This window comes from Phyllobates terribilis, unplaced genomic scaffold, assembly GCF_046119375.1.
Source record: "Phyllobates terribilis strain yellow unplaced genomic scaffold, ASM4611937v1 Scaffold_4__5_contigs__length_816908805, whole genome shotgun sequence".
Taxonomy (NCBI): Eukaryota; Metazoa; Chordata; class Amphibia; order Anura; family Dendrobatidae; genus Phyllobates; species Phyllobates terribilis.
The window spans coordinates 56,562,930-56,585,628 of record NW_027362764.1 but is presented as its reverse complement, the minus strand read 5'-3'; the positions used below and the strand labels follow the sequence as shown (position 1 = coordinate 56,585,628).

Genomic DNA, 22,699 nt, shown 5'->3' with positions numbered 1-22,699 from the left:
ACAACCCAGGAATCTCACAGAACTGAAAGAATTTTCCAAGGAACAATGGATGAAAATCCCTCAAACAAGAATTGAAAGACTCATGTCTGGCTACAAAAAGAGTTTACAAGCTGTGATACTTTCAATCGGACAGGGGTGCTACTATGTACAAACCATGCAGGCTGCCCAAACTTTTGCATCGGCCCATTTTCCATTTTGTAATATTTAAAATGTAAAAGATGAAAAAATATATTTTTTTTTGCTTAAAATACAACGGAAATGTGTCATCTTTAACTTTAGGCCTTTTAGAGATCATTTCATCTTCAACTTGCTTAACTCTTCACAATAACAGTAATTTTGACCAGGGGTGCCCAAACTTTTACATGCCACTGTTCATAGATTAGTACAAAATTACCAGAATCAAAACAGTTTATAAGAAATTATTGGAAGACATTTGTTCAACTAAATAAATGTACATTTATTTACATAAACTCTAATAAAAGTTTAAGGTTTTTTTTTCTTTTGAGGCTAGAAAAATGCCTTTGAATTTCATTAAAAAATGTTGCAGTTTGACTTTTACAAGGTTTGTTTGTTTTCTTGCACATTCAATTTTAATGAGGTATGACAAAAAAGGTGTAACATTTTTAATAAAGCCAATTGTAAAAATTATTTTTAGCCTGGTTACATTCACTTAAGTAAGAAAAAAAAGTAAACTTTTTTTTTTAATTTAATTATTCTTTAGGCATTGTAAAGCACAAGATTTTGAAATATTCTTAATAATCTTATTTTGCTTGCTTTTCTGTCAAATACTTTGCTGCAGTGATCTTTCAATGCTCAGATCATGCTACCTTGGAAGGTCCTTTGAACTGCAGTGTGGCAATATCTTTACACTATATTCAGTCTGTGTAGGAGTCTTTCCCTTTCTGAGCCTCTTCACTCTCCTTATACTCAGACAGGGTTATTCCCGTACTCCATTGAATATAGTGTACAAATCTTTACTGAACAGCAGTTGTAATGCACTTCAAAAAGAGCAAAAACTGGGCATTGAAACAGCTCTGCAGCCTAATGTCTGGAAGAAAAAGAAGCAAAAGAGAAGGAAGTAAAATAAGGTAATGAAGTTCATAATGTTACAAAAATGCATCATTTTACAATGCCTGGAGGATAAATAAATAATAATAAAAAATAGTTACTCGTTAGTTACAAAATTTGTGAATAGTGCACTTGTGAAACACATTACTATTATAGACATACATGTGATCACACGCTTAAACTTTAAGGAGTTGTTTAGGCGAACTGCAATATAAAACAGATAATACAATCATTTTGTTATATAATTTCTATGTTATAAGCAATTAGTCCATCAATAGAAAATCCCAAGTAGAAAGTTACTCGTTCAATACTTTTGCCACTTCTAAGTTTCCCGAGATAAACAGGTCGAACTGGGATATTGGTTGCATTGCTGCACTCCACATAGATCATGTTGTCTTCTATTACCCCATGTAGAAGGAGGAGGAGGTCTTTAATTTCTTTCTCTTTCCAGATGTCTCCACTTTGCCATAGAGAATTTAAATCAGACAGTGGTAAGCGAGAAAAGTACTGATCTATTTTTCCTTTGTGAATGAGCCTATTTAGGCCAGCCTTTTTACCGAGATAGAAATGAGCTAAAGGTTGCTTGGCATGTAACATGTGCCTATATTTGCCTCTGAAAGACTTTTTCATAGCAATTACATAATCCCCTATGTGTTCAGATTTGGAATCCAGTTTTTGGAGGTTTTGTGGCCAGAACAGTAGTGAGGCCAAGAAATAGGGTTCTGGGTATTTGTGATGGAGTCCAATGTTACCCATAATGTCTGTAAGATACTTTTCAAGTGTTTCCACTGGTTTTATCTCCGCAGATTTTTGAGAAATGCAATGAAGAACAATATTTGCCAAGATAAAATTTTGCTTGTCCCTAGTAAGCATTTTTGATTCATGTGTGGATTTCTCTAACAGATATGTGTATGCTTTGACAATGCTTTCCATCTTTTTAACATCCTTTCCATGGTCTGTGAGATATTCCAAGATTCCTGAGAATTTATCGGCTTTGTATTGTTCCAAACACGCCCTGTATTCCTCTTTACATAGTAAATCGCTCTTCTTTTTTTGGTCTCTCTCACTGGTAATCTGTATTAAATCCGGATCATAGAACTGTTTGATGTATTTTGTATGATATTCAGAAACTCTGTCTCGTGTTTTAAATTCTGTGCTTTCCTTATTAACAGTCCTCTGCTTCATATACACAAAATAATCTTGGAAAAAGTCAAATGCTTTTTTTAAAGAAGCTTTTAGTTTCATTAAAAATGGCCTATGTTCACTGAGAACATGATGGAATTCTTCATAATCTTCACTAACATTGTCCACTGAAATATCCCATCTACCAGACAAGAACTGTTGCAAGTGTTTTCTAGACAGTCTATCATTTGATTTGAACCATTCAATATGATGAAGAACATCCACTGTGTATAGACAGACTTCAATCTGGCCCAGATACCCTGCTGTATTGTACACACCGTAATGTCTGCTGTTGGATTTTTTCACATTCAGATCTCTCCTTTTCTGTTTTTTTCTGTTTGTTCTTGACACTCCTCAAAGGTCTTTGATGCATTAGAAGCAATTTTTAGCAGGCCATCAAGTTTTTCTGGTGACATAGGATTGTCTTTGTTTATTGCCTCCATCTTGGCTTTCAGCTGGGACTTGTAGATCTGACCTAAAGTATCTAAAATAAAGGAACTTGTAGGTGCAATGCGCACTGCCTTTTTTGCCCAATCAAAAGAATCAGTGAAATTCTTTTCCCTAATGTAAAAGTGTCTTGCTAATGCTTGGCAGATGAAAGGGTTCTGGTGAAATCGCATTGTGCCTTCTTTTAGAACAATTTCCACATTAAGGCTCCCTTCATCTTTATGTATTTCTTCAATTAAAGGGGAAAACAAGGTATCACTTTCATATCCATGTTCTTTCCGGTGTCTTGTGACCAACATACTTTGCATGTTTTGTGTTAAAACTTCTCTTCCAATTCCAGCATCATGAAACACATCGGTCTTCAACAAATCCAGCATAATATTACTCTGTTGTATATGATACGTGTTCTTTAACTCCTCTATACATTGATGTGCAATAAGTGGGTGGATTATGCGCAGCCCTTCATATCTGCCATATTCTTCCACTTCTGTGCGAATAAATATCGTAGCATAAGAGCCTATGATGTCTTCAATGCTTTCCTGAAGCCACGGTGATTTTATTGCTGTTATACCAAGAAATTCCTCACACATAGATACAGAAATGGTTGAATCTTTTACATATTTGTTAAGAAGAGCAACAAAGGAAATGAGCTGGGTTGTCTTACTTGCTTCTTTTAAGCCTTTTAGAGTATTTCGTACTGTGTTTTCAATATACTTCTTGTCAAAATTGTTTTTCATGATCATAAAGGAGTAGAAATTGTCTGGGTTTTCATGATGCTGCTCGATTTCTTCTAATTTTTTTTTAAATGCTCTTTGTTCCTGCTCAGAAAGTGTATTTGTTAAAGCAACGCTGCTTGTGCGGTAGGATTTTGCACTTTCCTCAGGATTCTGAGATCTGACACAATTTAATATGATTACAACCGGCTTCTCATATGTTATATATCGTTCTGCAATTGCTGATTGGAAATTACTCTGCAAGATTGATACACTTTCTTCATCTTTAAATTCATCTACTAAGAGCAAAACTGGATAAAATTTATTGCTACTAGATGATCCATGAACTGCAAAACTGACAACTTCCTTTGCAATATCTGAAAAGTTATCAGTCTTTCTATTTAAAGTGGCACAGCGAAATGTTTTTCGCAGTTCCCAGAGAACATGCATTGCTGTTGTGGTGCCTCCACATCCAGGGTGATGAAACAGAGTAATTATTTTTACACTTATTGGTTTCCCACAGTTAGACCAAACTTCTATATGGTCCTTCAATGTTCCTTGGACATCTCTTTTAATAAATGGTCCAGTGTAATTTTTGGATGAGAAATAGAAATTCCACCATGTTGCCTTCCCTCCTCTGTAAAAATGCTCTTCATGATCCTTCAACAATTTTTGAAATTTATCCTTATCACTCTCTATTTCTGTATCCTGACATTCATTTACACCAAGAATATCTAAAGATGTCATGAGGTCTTCATCTTTCCTATGTAAAATAGTAGTGGAACCACCATGTGATGGCAAGAAGCGACTAGCTGACCGAGTAGTAGATTTTAGTCTAAGAATGCTGCCATTTAGCTCTTCAATGCTCAGGTTATAAATGCATCTCTCTTCCATTTCTTCCTCACTTATCATTCCTGCTTGCAAATCTTTCCATCTCTGAAAAGTTTCTTCACTTTTGCAAATAAACAACATGTCCTCCATACCTTTAAGTTTTTGATAAAATGCACGAAACACTTCATTTAAAGGATCCAGGGGATCTTCAACAGTAGAAAGTAATAAAAACACAACAAGAAATTTCCCCCTTTCCAGAATATCTTTTTTGGCAAAAATAGAGACGAGATTTCTGACATCATCGGCTTTTTCCTTCTGCCACAAATTGTGTTTTAGTGGTTGGTATTCCTTACTCTGAAGATCAAGTCTCCCGTTACAAAAAATCCAGCTGGGCTGTTGATATAATTTGAGGTCTTCAATACTTTCTTGTGTAAAATTTTCCATTTTTTGGTACTGATGAGGAAAATGTAAATTTGGCTTCCTATTTTGTTGGTAGAGTTTACATAATCCATTAGTGACTGACTCTGGATCAAAATCAAGAACAGCAAACCAATTTAGTTCCTGAATGAAACCTAAATCCTGTGATTGAAATTTATGGCATTTATTAACAACCAAAATGTACCATTTGTAGTAAGAATTATCCAATGAGCCCCGGTTTCCTGTTAGTAAATTAGCAAGTTTAGTACCATCAACTTGGTTACACTTTTGCTTCTTTTTGCTTTTCTCTTCTGCTCTTTTTCTATTTTGATCCCTAGATTTCATAGCAGAATAAAGTTCTTCCACATTCTTTTTTTTGGAACTCCCCCCGTCTCGTAGAAAACAATAAAGTTCTTTACTCTTTCTCCATTCTTTGTTCTTGTCTTCGTCTTTTTTCTTGTCTTCGGAAATATACTGAAATATACTAAATATTTGTGACTCACAGTAAGCAATATCAGAAACCACATCTACTTCTATAACAACTAAATCAGACTGAGTATTCTGTTCGTGTAGTACACTGACAAAACGGGGTGGACGAATGCAATTTTTCACTAAACGTAATTGATTTTCTAGAAAGTATTTGTCAATCATTTCATCATGATACTTGACAAAAGTTTCTGTGTTGTCTACAGAAACACCAACAATTTGTCCATGTGGTTTGTCCCGCACTCCAAAATGAATGGTGCCATTGGTACGTGCATTCATGCATGCAGATGCAAACTTAAAAACTTCGTTGCAGAATTTCATCTTTTTATCCTCTTCTGTGGCATTTTTTGTGTTGGTGAACTCCTTGTATTCATGAAGTGGGTCAATATAATTAAATGTGCCAGACTCAGATGGAAGAAGATAGTATCGTGTATAAGATTTGCTTTCATTAAGAGTATCAAAAGGATAAGGTGTTATTCTTATCCTCTAAACCTTATCAGAACCGATTGCTTCAAAATTTCCTAATTCATTATGTAGAGTTTCTTCTGTTTTAACAAGATTTTTTTCTGTTTTACCTGAAGGTGTGGCATTATTTTGAGCTGCTTGTTGCCCAATTACAATACTTGAACAACTTTCTTTAACGTCTTTGCTTTGTGTACTAAGTGTTTTTTGGCCATTGACCAAGAAAGCAGCGGGTCCTTTTTTAATTCCCATATCATAGAAGTCTTTTTTAGTTAATATCTTTAGAATCATGCCAGTCACATGTTCATTGTACAGAATATCTGCAACTGCAGAGTCAAGTTTTAGTTTTCCAGTAACCCATAGCTTTACGTGATCTTTTGTCCATTCATCTACATCAGCAGCCAAATTTGAAAAATCAGCCATTTTGAAGATAAAACTGTTGCAATTCCTAAAAAAATTAAAAAATAAAAAGTTTTAAAAATACATGATAAAGAACATCCTTTATAATGAAAATAACAGTTTGTCTGCAACTGAGCAGAATACAGTAAAGATACCCCCCATAGAGATGTTAAGAGCTCTTCTTCAACCTCCTAAAACTGTTTTATTATCCCTGTATGATCACTAATCACATCTTCAGTATGTTTAAAGCCAGTGTTTAACCCCTTCCTGACACCATAAAAAGGAGATGCCAGCTGTACTATAAAGCAGGCATCTTGATGTAACAGCTGGTACTGGAGTTAGCTTTAATAATTTATTTTTTACCATTTCAATGCCATTGTCAATCACCGATATCGGCATTTAAATAGTATGATTACTGCGCATGCAATGGCGCACAGTGACAGGATCGGGAGGTCCCATTAGTTGTCATGTTGTCATGGCAATCGGGGCTCTGCTGAGGGCTTGCACTGTGGCTGAATGTCATAGGAGAACGCAATTTTGCCTATAAACTGCAAATCACCCCCCCCCTCCTTTTCCACCATTAATAATAATAAAAAAATATATTTTGCTACATCAGTAAAAGTTTGATATATTAAGATATAAAATTAATCTGAATGGTAAACACCATAATGGAGAGCGACATTAAAACATCAGAATTGCATTTTTTTATAGTCGCCACACCTCTGTATCTGTAAAAAAAGGTATCAAAAACATCAACTTGCCACTTAAAATACAAGCCCTCACACATCTCCCCTGACAGAAAAATCAAAAAGTTGCAGTTGTCAGAAAATGGCGACAAGCCTAATTTTAATTGCTTTTTTTCTGTTACAAAATCAGATTTTTTTTTTCACTACTTAGTATGAATATGGTGTACCAAGCCTGTCATTTTTTTCTTGTACGGATATGGAGAATCATGTTGCATGATTTTTTTTTTCGAACAGTAAACATTGTAAAAACAAACCCAAAAAACAAAATGCGAATTTAAATTGTTGTTTTTTTTCTTCACAATTTTACTGTTCAATTTTTTTTATTTTTAAATTTATTTTACTCGCTTATGTAGCACAATTGATTTCCACAGTGCTTTATAGACATCATCATTACGGTCCTTATTGGGGCCCAAAAATCTAAAATCCCTTTGCAGTGTGGGACGAATCCCACATAAACATGGGGAGAATACAAACTGTGTGCAGAATTATTAGGTTGGTGCATATTTTGTCCACATAATTTTTTATGCAGATTTTCTAGCTCTACACTATAAAAACTTGAATGCTTAATGTATGAAAAAGATCATGTGATGTGTATTTGTGTAATGAGGGGGCTGTAGCCTGAGGATACAACGTCCTTTATCAGGTGTACAAAATTATTAGGAGCTTGTTTTCCTCAGCTAAAATGGTGGCTGATAATGAGGACAATCTGGCCTGTTTCTCGGAGCCTGAGGCTCTGGGCGCCAATGGCCAGATTACAGGAGAAAATGGCAGCGGAGCTGCAGGAATCCATCCTCTGCTTCCTGCCCGGTGCTTTCTCTCTGACACAGGCACGAGCGACTTGATTACATCAGCATGCAGCGAGCGCCTGTGTCATTTAGAAAGTTGCCGGTGACAACGATGCTGTGGGGGAACGAACGGAGAGGTGAGTGTTGTGTGAGTTTTTTTTTTTACCAATACACTGGGAATAGGACAATGATGGGGGTGGAGGGGTAGAACAATGATGGGGGTGGTGGGGGAGCACAATAATGGCAGTGGTGGGGGAGAACAATGATGGCAGTGGTGGAGAGGACAATGATGAAGGTAATGCTATGTGCACACGTTCAGGATTTGCAGAAGAAAATTCTGCTGCATGTCCTAATGTGTTGGCAGGAAGAACGCTGCGTAAAATATATTTTTGCCACATTTTTGACATGCTTTCGTTATGTGTTTTCCCCACTCATTAGTACAGGTGAAATACGTGCAAGAATTGACATTATGCAGATTTTAATCTGCTGCAAAATCTTCTAGGAAAAAAACAGCAACGTGTGCATGAGACTTCAGGGATCTCATTCACTTTGCTTGTACATTTTCCGTGTGCACATAGCCTTAACGGTAATTGGGGAGAGTCACAGCGATTATAGTTAATGAGGGGCACAGTGCTGCTTATCACTTTATATTTTGATTACTGCGTGGCTAATAGTATATTAATGGTGAGGTACATATCTGTATTCAGGGGCACAGTGCAGGGAAGATACTTGTAGCTATACTATATATGTGACTTTGTTATTGACGCGCCCCCTGGGCCTGTGCTGCTGCTGCTGTGCAGGGGGAATACCCGGAGCCGGATCGCTGGGGGTTGTAGTTCTCCGTGGCGGTGACCCGGTCCGTGCCCAGGGTGGTCAAACCAGTGGCAGTCTACTTGTATTGTAATAAGTGTCCGACTACGCCACCCGTGGATTGCGGTCAGTGGGGACCGCCGCTGCACTGCAGACCGCTGAGGCTGATGTTGTTTGTGCAGCTGAGTATGGGATGACTCCCCACGGGAGGAGTATTGCCTCAGGGCAGCTAGAGTGGATAATGATGGGAGTGATGGTGCGAGTGTCCCAGTACTGATGGTGCTGGTGCGGCAATGAAACACAGAGACTTGTGGTGCAGTTTCCAAAGCTTTACTCACTGTTGTTGTTCAGATCACTTCGGCCAGCAGTGACCGCCCGAGCCGTGCTGCGTCCACCAGGTGAGGGACTCGGTCAACTCCCAGGCAATTCCAGAGTGCGGTTCAGAGCTCCCCTCTCTTCCTTTCTACTGGCCGTCCTCACCAGTGACCCACCTTTGTCCAGCTTCCTCGGGCCTTCTGTTGGTGAAACCTCTCTCCGGTTTCCCTGACCCTATGCGGTATGCCTTTCTGGTGGATGTAGTGAGGGGTCGCACCAAGATGTGGTGACAACCTCCGGTTTTGGCTGAGGATTAGTCGCCTCCACCAATTCGGGTTCCGGTACCCTGCTCTGCCAACCCTTCACCCAGTATCTCCTCTGGGAATATGGGGTTCCTTCTGCCTTCGTGTCTCTGGGCCTTTCTCTGTGTTCCTCGCCTCCTTTCTCCTCTGTTTCAGTTCTTTCTTACTCTCCTTGCTGTTCCTTCTCTTCTCTCCCTCTCTGCTGTCTCAGGCCTCTTCTCCAGGCCTGGCTCTGGAGCTGGGCCCAGACTGAGCCACAGCTCCCTGTCAGCCCTCTCTGGCTGAGCTCCTCTCTTCTTCTCCTCCTCTCTGAACTGAACCGGACCGAACTGAACTCACTCCTAAGATGGTGCGCACCTTATATACCTCCCTCTCTGTGTATAAGCCCAGGTGACTAGCAACCAATGGGCTCCTACCTATGCCCAGAAACCCACCCCTATCTGCTCCTACACCACTGGGTTTTCCTCCCCCTCCCCACTCCAGCCAGGAACAGAAGCTGTCGTGCCTGCACTCTGTCTAGTGGGAGCACCGTTGGTCTGTTCCTCGGAAATGGGGTGTGTGTGGTGCATGCAGCCTACTGAACCCCGGTCCACACTCCATCCTTACCCGGGAGTGGAATATCACACCTCTGGTTCGAGGTGCAATACCCCTGTAGCAGCCGAGTCCTCGGGGTGCTACATTATTTTTAGAGCAGCAGTGATCATCATGACAAGACAAGTCGTGACTGAGATATGTTGACATTAAGGTCTGACCAGATGGAGAAGAAACAGCAGAAAAAGGCTCTCATCAGACGAGACGTCAGCGGTAAGTACCTGGATGTAAATATTATTCTGTATCTCCACTGTAACTTGGAGTGATAATGTTATCTGTAAAATCCCTTAGGCTGCAGTCTCACATTTGTGCGAAATGTCCGTGTGCTGCCAGATTTTATGGACTCGTATAGTTTTATAGGTCCACTCGCACATCCGTGAAAATCACGGATCTGAGAATGAGATCCGTGAGGGTCAGAGACTGTCCTGTTCTGATCTGATTTTGAGGATCACAATAGGACATGCTCAATGCATCTGTAAAAGCGGGCAGCACACGGACACTGCACACAGATACAGGAATGTAGCCTTATTATGTATAGCACAGTCCCTTAGTATATAGTATACTCACTTATTATGTATAGTGCCATCCTTAGTTACATAGATAGTTACATAGTTTCCTTTTTTATTATGTATAACACCATCCATTTTTATGTACCATCCTCTCTAGTTATACATGTTGCTGTCCCTCATTGTAAAGCGTTCTCTGCTGTTCTGTACAGTGCTGTCCCTTACATAGTGTATTCTTGTTATTCACAGCGCCCTCTTTTATTACATAGTTCTTTCTTGTTAAATATATAATGACTGCTGATGGAGCAGCATCTGACCAAATGAACTGAAGCTTTCCCATGCTCCATCAGCAGTTATTTAATTTATATATCAAACAGGAGAGGATGCCATGTAATATAAAACAGGGCACTATATAATCCGATATGTAAGGGACGGAGCTGTACATAACAAGAGGGCACTGTATAATAATGAACTGTAATATACATAATAAAGGAGACTATGTAAGAGATATACTGTATATCTGTAGCTTTGTCACCATAAAAGGAGGGTAGCCCAGACACATTTCTTGCACAGGGGCCCCAAGCTGCCAGTGTCCACCCCAGGTAAGGGAGGCTGAAACCCGACCACCACTCCACTGAACAGGAAGCAGAAGTGGAGGTGTCATAAAATTTTAAATAAGGTGCTTGTGAGTATGTGCAGTAGGAAGCTCCAACATCTCCCCTTCATCTGTAGGTTGATGTGCATGTAAGGAAGTGGACAAGAGAGAAGACTACAGTTGAAATTGATATCTAGCTGAGTAATTGTAATACAACACCACCAGCTGCTGGTCAAAGGCGAAAGTGAAAGTAAAGAAAGAATTACAGTAGTAGGAACCTATTAGTGGGAACCGATGTTCCTAGAAGAGGAGATTAAAGATGACACCAGGTCAGGTGACAGCTGTGTCGCAGTTACTAATCAGAAAAGGCCTGGCAGAGCCGAGAAGAGGCAGTTGGTGCCAGAACCTGTAACAGGTCAGGTCGTGTGGCTGCTAGGTGGGCTTACAGCCACCATCGCCAAAGAAGGGTCCGAGAACGGTCAGATGCCGGAGAAGGCCTGAGCTGTGAGGAAGATCTGTGCCCCACACCAATAGAAGTCTGTAAGGAGCGCAAGAAGAAAACTGACCAGATCCAAACCAGGCTCGGAAGACGATCCAGCTGTAGCAGAGGACCGTTCCTGTGGGTCTTTACTTCCAGCGCAGGCGTACAAGTACAAGTACAGGGTGTGGGCTGGGGCCATGTTCAGGGAACGGAGGCGGCCAGTGCAACAAGCACACTGAATACCCAGTGACTCGCATAATTAGGACTTGCAGCCTAGCGGGAAATACCTGTGACTCCCCGCAAGGGCCAGTGTAACGATCAGAGGTCTTTATAGAGACTACGACAGGGACGGGCCTAGTACTGAGATTGATGCCCGTGAAGTTGAGACATAAAGGCATTAACAGTCGTTTAATTGCTAGATAATAAGAACGGTGTATGTAATGGAATGTTGCATAGACATTATATTTAGTCTTATTGCTGTGTCATAATATACTGTATTAACCCTGTTACGGTTACTGGCAATATCGTGCTTACTTGTGTATGATATATAGATTATGTATTGTGGTGAAGCAACTTGCTCAGTTCTCACAGAGGCATACACAGGAAACACGTCTGGGGTTAACTTCCTGAAGGTTTATTGGATATGGCATAAACCTCAGCAGGGTTCCACAAAATAAACAAGTCTTCTCCGGGATAACAGGAAAACAAGAGAAAAAGTATAGCACAGTTCAAAGGTGAGCGGGTTTCGCCTGCTCTCGGTAACACAAACAGTCCAGCAAAGTCCTCCTGTGGAGCTCTCTGGCTTCCACATGCACACACAGCCTGGAAACTTCCTTCCCCAGACCATACCAGAGAAAAACAGTGACTGAGCATTTAACCTTGCTCAGCCACACCATGAGGTGGAGATATGGTGAATGACTTCCTTCCCTTCTCTATGTCATTCATAAAACACCACACTCTTTGAACATGGTGGTTTAACCCCCCAACATATAACATGCTGGTTTAGTTGACTGAGGCAAGAAGCCGCAGTGAAACATATCACCCCTCACATATACAACCAGTGACTCTGTCACATATTCCCCCCCTCTGCCCAAAGCCGGGGGTTTGGGCACCTTCAGACACCAGACAGGGAATTCTAGAGAGGGCATCAGCGTTACCGTGTAACTTCCCGGGCCTATGCTCCACGTGAAAACAAAAATCCTGGAGATCTAAGAGCCACCTAGTTACCCGGGCATTCTTATCCTTCTTCTCCCTTAACCATCTCAGAAGGGCATTGTCAGACACTAGTTTAAACTTCCGGCCTAGTAGGTAATATTTCAGAGTATCTACGGCCCATTTTATAGCTAAGCACTCTTTTTCTACTATCGCGTAGTTTCTATCGCAGGAAGAGAGCTTCTGGCTCAGATAGAGAATGGGATGTTCCTCCCCATTTATCCCTTGAGAGAGCATGTCTCCTAGGCCAACTTGTGAAGCGTCTGTCTGGACCACGAATTCTCTATTAAAGTCTGTTATGACCAGGACCGGCTGCTTACACAGTGCCAGCTTCAGCTGTTGGAATGTTGACTCAGTTTCATTCATCCATTGCACCATTGTTGATCTGGTGCCTTTGAGGAGATCAGTAATTGGCACAGCCATCATGGCAAAATTTGGGATAAACCGCCGGTAATACCCCACAATTCCAAGAAATGCTCTCACTTACTTCTTGGAGAGCGGTTGCGGCCAGTTTCCCTCGACTTTACTGACTTGCGGATTAATTTTGACTCTCCCGACGACATAGCCTAAGTACTTGGCCTCTTCCTTCTCAATGGCACATTTTTTTTGATTCATAGTAAATCCCGCCTTCCTCAGAGCATCCAGAATTTTTCTGTACCTTCGGCAGATGACTAGCCCAGTTTGGGCTAAAGACTACAATGTCGTCAAGGTAGGCTGCGGAATACTTCTTATCTGGGGCTAGGATCCGATCCATGACCCTCTGGAAGGTGGCTGGGTCCCCCTGTAGTCCAAAAGGCATTCGGGTGTATTGGAAACACCCATCAGGTGTCGAGAAAGTCATCTTCTCCTTGGCTCTCTGGGACATGGGGATTTGCCAGTAGCCCTTCGTCAGGATGGGGAGTGGTAAAATACCTCGCAGGTATAAGCCTCTCGAGTTCATCGACGCGGGGCATCGGGTATGCGTCACACTTGGATACCTCATTCAACCGGCAGCAGTCATTGCAAAACCTCCATTCCCTGTTGGACTTTGGCACGAGAACAATGGGACTCGACCATCCACTCTTTGACTCCTCTATCACGCCGAGGTCTAACATCCTCTTCGCCTCGGTTGAGATCACCTCCCGGCGTGCTTCAGGGATCCTTTAGGGCTTCAGGTTCACTCTTAAATGTGGCTCCGTCAACACATCGTGCTCAACCACCTGCGTATGCCCTGGCAACTCTGAGAACAAGTCACTATTTCGCTGCAGCAGTTCTCGACACTGTTGCTTTTGGGTCGGCGATAGAGTCTCTGCTACCGTGACCTCTTACACCTTGGCTGCGGGACTGGCTCCCAAGCAAGGAGCATCCACGGATTCCCGATCTCGCCACGGTTTGAGTAAGTTCACATGATAAATCTGGTGCGGCTTTCTTGGGCCTGGCTGGTGGACTTTATAATTAACTTCGCTGGAGTTTCTCCACCAACTCGTACGGGCCTTGCCACTTGGCCAGGAACTTGCTCTCGACTGTGGGAATTAGCACAAGAGCACGATCCTCAGGCTGGAACTGCCTCAGCCTTGATGATCGGTTATAGACCCTTGCCTGGGCCTCCTGTGCCTGAAGTAGATGCGCCTTCACGATAGGCATCACCTTCGCCATTCTCACCTGCAACTGTGCGACATGTTCTATGATGCTCCGGTGGAGCGTAACCTCGGCTTCCCAGGTTTCCTTGGCAATATCCAGGAGCCCTTGCGGATGACGTCCATAAAGTAGCTTGGACGAGGAAAATCCAGTAGTGGCTTGCGGAACCTCCCTTACTGAGAAGAGCAGGAATGGTAGCAGGTAGTCCCAGTCACGACCATCCTTCTCTACGACCTTTTTGAGCATCGCTTTTAAGGTTTTATTAAAGAGCTCCACCAGGCCGTCTGTTTGCAGATGGTAAATGGAGGTTCGCAGCTGGGCAATCTGGAGGGCCTTACAAAGCTCCTTCATTATCTTGCTCATGAATGGGGTTCCTTGGTCAGTAAGTATCTCCTTCGGCAGTCCGGTCCTGGCAAATATATGGACAAGTTCCCGAGCTATGCTCTTACTCTTACGCTTCTGGGTACTGGGTCGCAGAGTCCATGAAAACCAGGATGTATTGGTGGCCCCGTGTCGATTTAACTAAGGGTACCACTAGATCCATGGCAATCCTTTCAAAGAGGACTTCGATCACAGGTAGTGGGATTAGAGGACTACGTGGGAAGAGGGAGCGGTTATCTGGCAGATGGGGCAGGTCCTACAATAGTTTAGGATTTTCTGGTAACACCCTGGCCAATAAAATCTCCTCAATATCCTCTCTTGAGTCGTCTCAACCCCCAGGTGTCCCCCCAGAACATGTGAATGGGCCATATCTAATATTAGCCAGCGTACACAAGGACGCATTCTTTTGCGGGATTAGCCCACTAGGTTCACACATAGACGAGGAAACAAGAATTAAAATATGGAATAATGACTATATCAACATTTGGTCACTAGTATCCACGGACCAACATACTATAGACAAAGAGAGAAGGATAGCCGACAGACCATTCGACAGAAACAGACAAAAGGTCGCAAAGACAATGAGTAACTGGTTACAAGCGTTTTCTGTGCTAGATTTTATAATGGGCCAAAAGCATCCGGAGCGCTGTTCGGAACTATTCATATACCAGGATACGGTGTATAACTCGTACAAAGCCCACGGCGGTTCAGCATGGTGGCGCTACGATGAAGAGTTCTGGAGGCGGTTGGCCCTGCAACCACAGCTGGGCTGGGGGGTAAAAGCTACAGACGTATGGTTGAGACTAATGCTGTCACAGAAACACCATCCCTTTCCAACAATGGCTACTGGACAACCGGCAATGGCAGGCCAAAATTCAGTGGTCGTATGTACACCAGGGGCCTGCTGGCAGTTTAACGAGGGACACTGTCGTTTTTACGCCTTATGCAGAAACAAGCATGAATGCTCAGCCTGTGGAGGAGCCCACCCTGCAGCGAGATGTTCTCGTCCCGCAAGCAAATTATCAATTAAACTCCTGCAGTCAGAATCCAAGGACCCCAGTGAACCTAAACACGATGGCCCTCTGGCTAGACCAATATCCTAAGAAAGAAGCGGCGGTACAGTTACGTTTTGGTTTCACATACGGTTTTTTCATTTCTTTCAAACTTAATAAATCGGTCACCTTTGCAAATAACCTTAAATCTGCAAGAGAGCACCCCGAAACAATTAGGCAAAAAATACAAAAAGAAGTAGCCCTAGGCAGAGTAGCAGGTCCTTTCCCAACACCACCATTCAGCAACCTTAGAGTTTCCCCTCTGGGAATAATCCCCAAAAAAGAGCCAGAGTCATTCCGTCTTATCCATCATTTATCTTACCCAAAAGGAGAGTCTGTGAATGATGGTATTTCGTCTGAAGATGCCTCGGTCTCCTACGCGTCGTTCAACAGAGCAGTAATGTTAGTACGTGATGTGGGGCCCAGAGTGCTGCTCGCTAAATCCGACATAGAATCCGCCTTTCGCCTACTTCCGGTACACCCAGATTGCTACCACCAGCTGGGATGCCAAGTGGACAATGAATACTTCTACGACACTTGCCTCCCAATGGGTTGTTCAATATCTTGCTATTACTTTGAACTATTCGGTTCTTTCCTAGAATGGGTGCAGAGGTACGAAACCGGCAATAGGTCCGTCACACATTACCTAGATGACTTCCTATTCGTCGGACCCAAAGATTCAAATCAATGCCAATTATTACTCAACGAATTCACAAACATCTCGCAACGGTTCGGAGTTCCATTATGCCCAACAAAAAACCATAGGCCCCACAACAAAGCTGTCGTTCTTAGGCATCGAAATCGACACCATGGCAAGGTTGTTCTGCCTCCCAACGAAAAAAATACAAAAAACACTACACCTCATCGAGGGATTTTGCGCAGCACGAAAAATAACACTACAACAAATGCAAGTGTTACTAGGGCTCCTCGTGTTTGCAAGCCGTGTGATGCCAGTCGGAAGGGTTTTTTCTCGTCGTTTATCCCTCGCTACAAAAACCGAGTCATAGAATCAGAATCACCAGGCAGCTTCGGGCGGACTTAGAGGTATGGAAAACCTTCTTACAATCATTCAACGGGCACACGTTATTTATGTCAGCTGAGCAGTCCAACATTAAATTAAGATTATTCACCGGGGCGGCAGAGTCAGGCGGATATGCAGCGATACTAGATAACCAATGGTGCACAGGCTTATGGCCTCCGTATTGGTCGGAACAAGGGTTGATAAATAACCACACACTCCTGGAACTCTTCCCAATAGTGGTAGCAATAGAAATATGGGGCATGCACCTGGCGAACAAAAATATACGCTTCATAACAAATAACACCAGCCTAGCGCACTGCATTAATAAGATGGCATCATCGTCTCTTCTAGTGCTAAGCCTACTACGCCGGCTAGTATTAATGTGTCTAAAATCCAATATATGGTTAGCCACGATGCAGAGGGGTCTAACGCAGCTGCTAACGCTTTATCGCAATTCAATTGGCAGGTTTTCAGAGAGCTCCTCCCCAATGCCCACCCGTCGGGCACCATTTGCCCCCAATCCCTCTGGGATATAGTGGCGAACAGCTGATGCCATTAATCAGAGGGTCAGTCGCCCCGTCGACGTGGCAAGCATACGGTAAGGCATGGGAAGAGTGAACTGGACTAGTAGCAGGCAGATGGGTTGACCAATGTGAACAAGCCAGGTTACAAGTCACCATAGAATTTCTCCACCAGCTAATGATGAGGGGCATATCAGGGGCGTTGGTGCAGCGGTGGCTGACCGGAGTGGCATTTCACTTCCAACTACTGAATTGGGGAGATGTGACAAAGAGATTCATCATCAGACAATCTATAAAAGGGTGGAAAAGGGCTCAGCCAAGTCAGGAGTGTAGACGTCCCGTGTCACTAAAACTGCTTTCACAAATCATATCCCTAACACCAGTAACATGCCACTCACAATTTGAAGCGACACTACTGTCTACTTCATTTGCAATCGCCTTCTTCGGGGCGCTACGCATAAGCGAATTAGTCCCTCAATCCAAAATTATCACCAATGGAGGCTTATTACACCAGGATGTAGTCATAGCCAATAATGCAATACGCCTACACATACGCAAATCGAAAATGGATCCAGCAGGCAGGGGCACTTGGGTGCTTTTACAACCCACTAACAGTTCACTGTGTCCGGTAACAATAGTAAAAATATACACAGCCATCAGGCCACAAAGTAATTTATTCCTATCACACATTGATGGAACGCCATTATCAAGATACCAGTTCCAAGCTATATTTAATAAATGCCTAACATCAGCAGGGAACCACCCCAAAGATTACAGGACACACTCATTCCGCATAGGCGCGGCCACGGAAGCCGCTAGAGCAGGACTGTCAGAAACGGAAGTACAGAGGATAGGCAGATGGTGAACCGCGTGTTTTGCGAGATACATGAGACCGGACTTGTTAGCCTAATGTGGTTTGTTTCTTTTACAGGTGACACAAAGCCAACAGTGTGGGTGATAGGCCACTCGTACATATACTGGGCAGAAAAGAGGGCGAAAGTCCACCCGGGCAGGAGGAATATGGGGTTTCATAACACATATTTCAACTGTAGAGGTATTAGAGGTCTGCGATGGCCACAGGTACTAATGGAGGTAATCGAGATAGGGAGAGAAGCGACACGTCCGGTCATCTTAGTTATACAGGCCGGGGAAAACGACCTCGGTCATTACAAGAGCGCAGAACTAATGGCAATAATGAAGCTAGACACTAAGCGTTTCAGAGCATTTTTTTAGAATACTAACGATAGTATATTCGGAGATTGTGCCGAGAGCGGTATGGCGAGGTGCGCGAGACATCACGGCCATCGAACGGACAAGGCGGCTAATAAATATTCGAATGGCAAAATTTGTAAAAGAAAGAGGTGGTGTAGTAATACGACACCGAGAACTGGAAGGAGATAAGGCAGGCCTCATACGGCCCGACGGTGTTCACTTAATGGATATTGGACCGGACATATTCCTGTCAGGACTCCAGGACGGAGTGGAACAAGCGTTAATGATGGGGGTCGGAGTCCTAACTACGAGTATGCAGGATCCTCCGTGGCCTGAAATAGAAAGGACATGTTGGAAAGTTACTCTTGTTGGCCAACTTGCCGGTGTGGAAACACAGGGCATGCTGCAACAAGCTGAATTATTTTGGAAATAAAATGCCTTTCTAATGGAATGAGTATAAAGAATTAATAAAGCTGTGACCGATCCTCACCCATCCAGTTGTAAGAGTTACATTATTGTATTGTTAAGGAGGGGGGAGCGGTAGGGGGGCTGAGCGTCGGGGTTTGGTTGGGGGTCCTCACAGTCTGGTAGACTCCATACTAAATAAGGAAGGAGTCACTGACTGTGGTGGCCCCTCCCCGGGCTGTGGCGATTGGTGACCCCCCTTCGCTGCCCTTTACTGACCAGTGATCCTGAAGTCCCTGGAAGGGTCCAATGAAGCGGAAGGGACGGCTGCCACAAGCCGTCCCATGGATACATAAACACTGGGACAGTCCACCTTCCTTCCTTTCTTTGTTGGTCCCGGAGTCGAATGTCCCACCCACCCTCCCTGGTGTGAAGACAGCAAAAAGGACAATCAAAGACTTTTCAAGTCACAGCGGCCTGGAAATAGAAAGGACATGTTGGAGAGTTACACTTGTTGGCCAACTTGCCTGTGTGGAGACACAGGGCATGCTGCAACAAGCGGAATTATTTTGGAAATAAAATGCCTTTCTAATGGAATGAGTATAAAGAATTAATAAAGCTGTGACCGATCCTCACCCATCCAGTAGTAATAGTTACATTATTGTATTGTTAAGGAGGGGGGAGCAGTAGGGGGGCTGAGCGTCGGGGTTTGGTTGAGGGTCCTTACAGTCTGAGCTGCAAATGCACATGTTAAAGTTTGTTTCAATAGTGACAGACCATCCAACATGTTTCAGATGCATGTTTTATGTACTGCTCCGCTCTCTACCACTACCACATGTACTGTACAGCTTCCTACCACTACTACATATACAGCACTGCTCTGTACCTAGACTACATGTACTAAACTGCTTTCTACCTGTACTGTTGTATACCTAGTCTGCGTGTACCATTTTGCTCTCTCCCGATATTTAACATGAGCTACATTGTTCGCTATATGCATGTACTGTAGTATTGTAAGATGGTTGAAACCAAATCTTCCACCAATATGTTGCCTATAGTATTCTGGATTGTGAAGGACTAGGAATGAGCGGACCCGTGGATGTTCGGGTTCAATCGAACTGTAGTCCAAAGTTCGGCTTGGGTGCCAGAACTTGACCCAAACACCATAGAAGCCAATGGGGACCCAAACTTTTTGGCTGTAAAATGGTCGTAATAAGGGCTAGGGGGGCTGCAAAAAAAGCAAACAAATGTGGATAGGAAAAAGACTTAGAATAAAAAAAAATTAAAATCTTGAACCAGGAGGCAAAGGTCCAAGTGGAGTAGGAGAAGGTAGCAAACACTGTTTTTGGTTTTTATTTTATTTATTTTTTAAAACTAATAAAGCCTGGTGCAAAGTGACCCAGTACAGCCTGGTGCAGAGTGATCCCATACAACCTGGTGTAGCGTAACCTAGTAGTGAAGACTATGTGAATAGTATAGATCTTACCACCATTGCTGTATTAAAAATTGAAGAAACAACACAAAGTAACGATGGGATGGAGAAGGCTGTAACTAGTGAAGAGCAGTTCAGTTAAAGAGAGTGACTGGTAGAGGGTCAGCAGACTGGCAGCTGAAAGAGACGGACCTACACCAACAGGAAGTGCATGGTGAGTCTTTAGTGGGACTCCTAGACTCAAAGCCTATGCAAGAAGTGCAAGGGCTGCCAAAAAATTAGGAGGGACCGCAACACACTCTGGAAGATACGTAGAGGGGGGCCTTGGAATAAATTATTTGACAATTGTTAAAAGATTCTGAGTTTTAAATTGTAAAAAGACTGTACAAAAAGACATAATCTGTCAATGAATGCATGAAAAGAAGCCAGCATTTTATGGACTGTGGAAGAGATGTATGTGACAAGAAGGAACACTCATTTCCATCAGATGATACTGACATTTGACAACGAGAAATACAACAAAATGGGACAAATCAAGAACTTGTCTTGGCCTCAGAATATATTTTTGGACGATTTTAAAATGATTGTGAATTTGACCAGATTGGAAAAAGATTGGAAGATGAGGCCTTCTCCCACGACTACCGCATACATACAAATGGTACAGTGAAACTGCGAATGGTCATTAAACCTTTAACGTCCTTTGGATTTTCCATTTTTGCATTTTCATTTTTTACCCCCCTTCTTCCCAGAGCCATAACTTTTATTTTTCTGTCAATATGGCCATGTGAGGCCTTATTTTTTGTGGGACAAGTTGTACTTTTAAATGGTATCACTGGTTTTACCATATTGTGTACTGCAAAACGGGAAAAAAATTCTAAGTGGAGTGAAATTGCAAAAAAAATGCAATTCCACGGTAGTTTTTTGTTTTGTTTTTTTACCATGTGCACTGAATGCTAAAACTGACCTGGCTTTATTATTCTCCATGCCATTACGAGTTTGTAGACACCAAACATGTATAGGTTCTTTTTTATTTAAGTGGTAAAAAAAAATCCAAAGTTTGCAAAAAAAAAATAAATGGCGCCATTTTCCGAGACTCGTACCATCTCCATTTTTCGGGATATGGGGCTGTGTGATGACTTATTTTTTGCCAGTCGAGCTGACGTTTTTATTAATACCATTTTGGGGTAGATCTGATGTTTTGATTGCCCGTTATTGCATTTTATTGCAATCTTGCGACTACCTAAAAAACATAATTCTGGCATTTAGAATTTATTTCTTGTTACGCCATTTACCGATCGGATTAATTCTTTTTTTATATTGATAGATCGGGCAATTCTGAACGCGGCGATAAAAAAAAAACACATACACATATTTTGTATTATTTTATTTTGAATAGGGTGAAAGGGGGGTGATTTAAACTTTTATTTATTTATTTATTTTTTTATATTTTGAAAAACATTTTTTTACACTTTCTGCATGCTTCAATAGTGTCCATAGGAGACTAGAAGCAGCAGTTGTCAGATTGCCTCTGCTGCATACAATCGATGAGCAGATCACTTGTATGCAGCAGAAATGTTCACTTGCTATTAGCGCCAACCACTGGGTGGCGCTCATAGCAATCGAGACATGACAACCACAGGGGTCTGCTGCAGACCCCGGATTGTCATGCCCACCCATCGATGACCCGCGATCATGTGACGGGGTCACGATGGGCGGGGCTAATGCCGCACTTCCAGCGCAGCGATGTTAAATGCTGCTGTCAGAGATTTCAGCGGCATTTAATTGGTTAACAGCCACGGGTGGATCGCGTTTCCACCCGCAGCTGTTGAGGGCACATGTCAGCTGGATAAATCAGCTGACACGTGCCCGGTTCAGTGCGGGCTCAGCGCCGGAGCCCGCTCTGAACCGGGGGCGATGACCTGAGGCCCCATGCCAAAAAGGGTTTAAATCAGTACATTTTGCCTTCTTTTGTGAATTTCTGTGTACAGATGACCATAAACAGCCTGAATCTGTCAATGAATGCATAGAAAGAAGCCATCATGTTGTAGACTGTGGAAGAGAGGTATATGACCAGAAGGAACATTAATTTCCATCAGATGAAACTCGAGAAACGAGACACAGAGAACAAGATGGCAAAAAGCAAAAACGTGACTTGAATGAAACTAAAACTGTTGAAGAGGCTAGTGATTCGGTGTACTGGAGTCACTCTGCACCAGGCTGTACTGCGACCACTCTGCACTAGGCTGTACTGTCCCCACTCTGCACCAGGTTATGTTACAGCACTCTGCACTAGGCTCTGTTAGGGTACCAGGCTCAGAATAGAATGGCGGCGACAACCGTGATCCGGCATTTATACAGGCCGGATCTTGTGGTGCGTCAACAAACCACAGCCATGCCAATACTTAGCTTGGCTGTGATGGCTCCAGAAGTGCCCTCAGCCTAAAAGCTTGTTGATTGGCTATGCTGCAGCCTTTTACCAAACTTTATACGGTATCCGAACAGTACAATGAACTTCCGGGAAAAAGTCAGTGTTTGGAGTCCGGCACCGGACACTAGGCGTCCGGTACGAACTCCAAACTTTACAGTTCGGGTTCACTCATCTCTATCAAGGACTCTCACATTCTTGGTTCCATTGTTGTTATAGGTTTGTTACCATTGAGCAAGATGTGGTGGAGCTCATATCTGATGAAAGTCATAGGAAACCTTGCGG

The 22,699-nt window shown here is 42.8% G+C and overlaps 1 protein-coding gene across 1 annotated transcript in view; it reads right to left on the bottom strand.

Moving 5' to 3' along the window:
• Positions 1–315: 315 nt before the first annotated feature.
• Positions 316–22,699, bottom strand: part of LOC141264939 (sterile alpha motif domain-containing protein 9-like) — a 35,236-nt gene continuing 12,852 nt past the window's right edge. The window contains 3 exon segments of the mRNA XM_073677372.1: positions 316–2,550; positions 2,552–2,581; positions 2,583–6,054. Of these exon segments, the coding sequence (XP_073533473.1) occupies positions 1,306–2,550; positions 2,552–2,581; positions 2,583–6,029 (4,722 nt within the window). The 5' untranslated portion in view covers positions 6,030–6,054 and the 3' untranslated portion in view covers positions 316–1,305.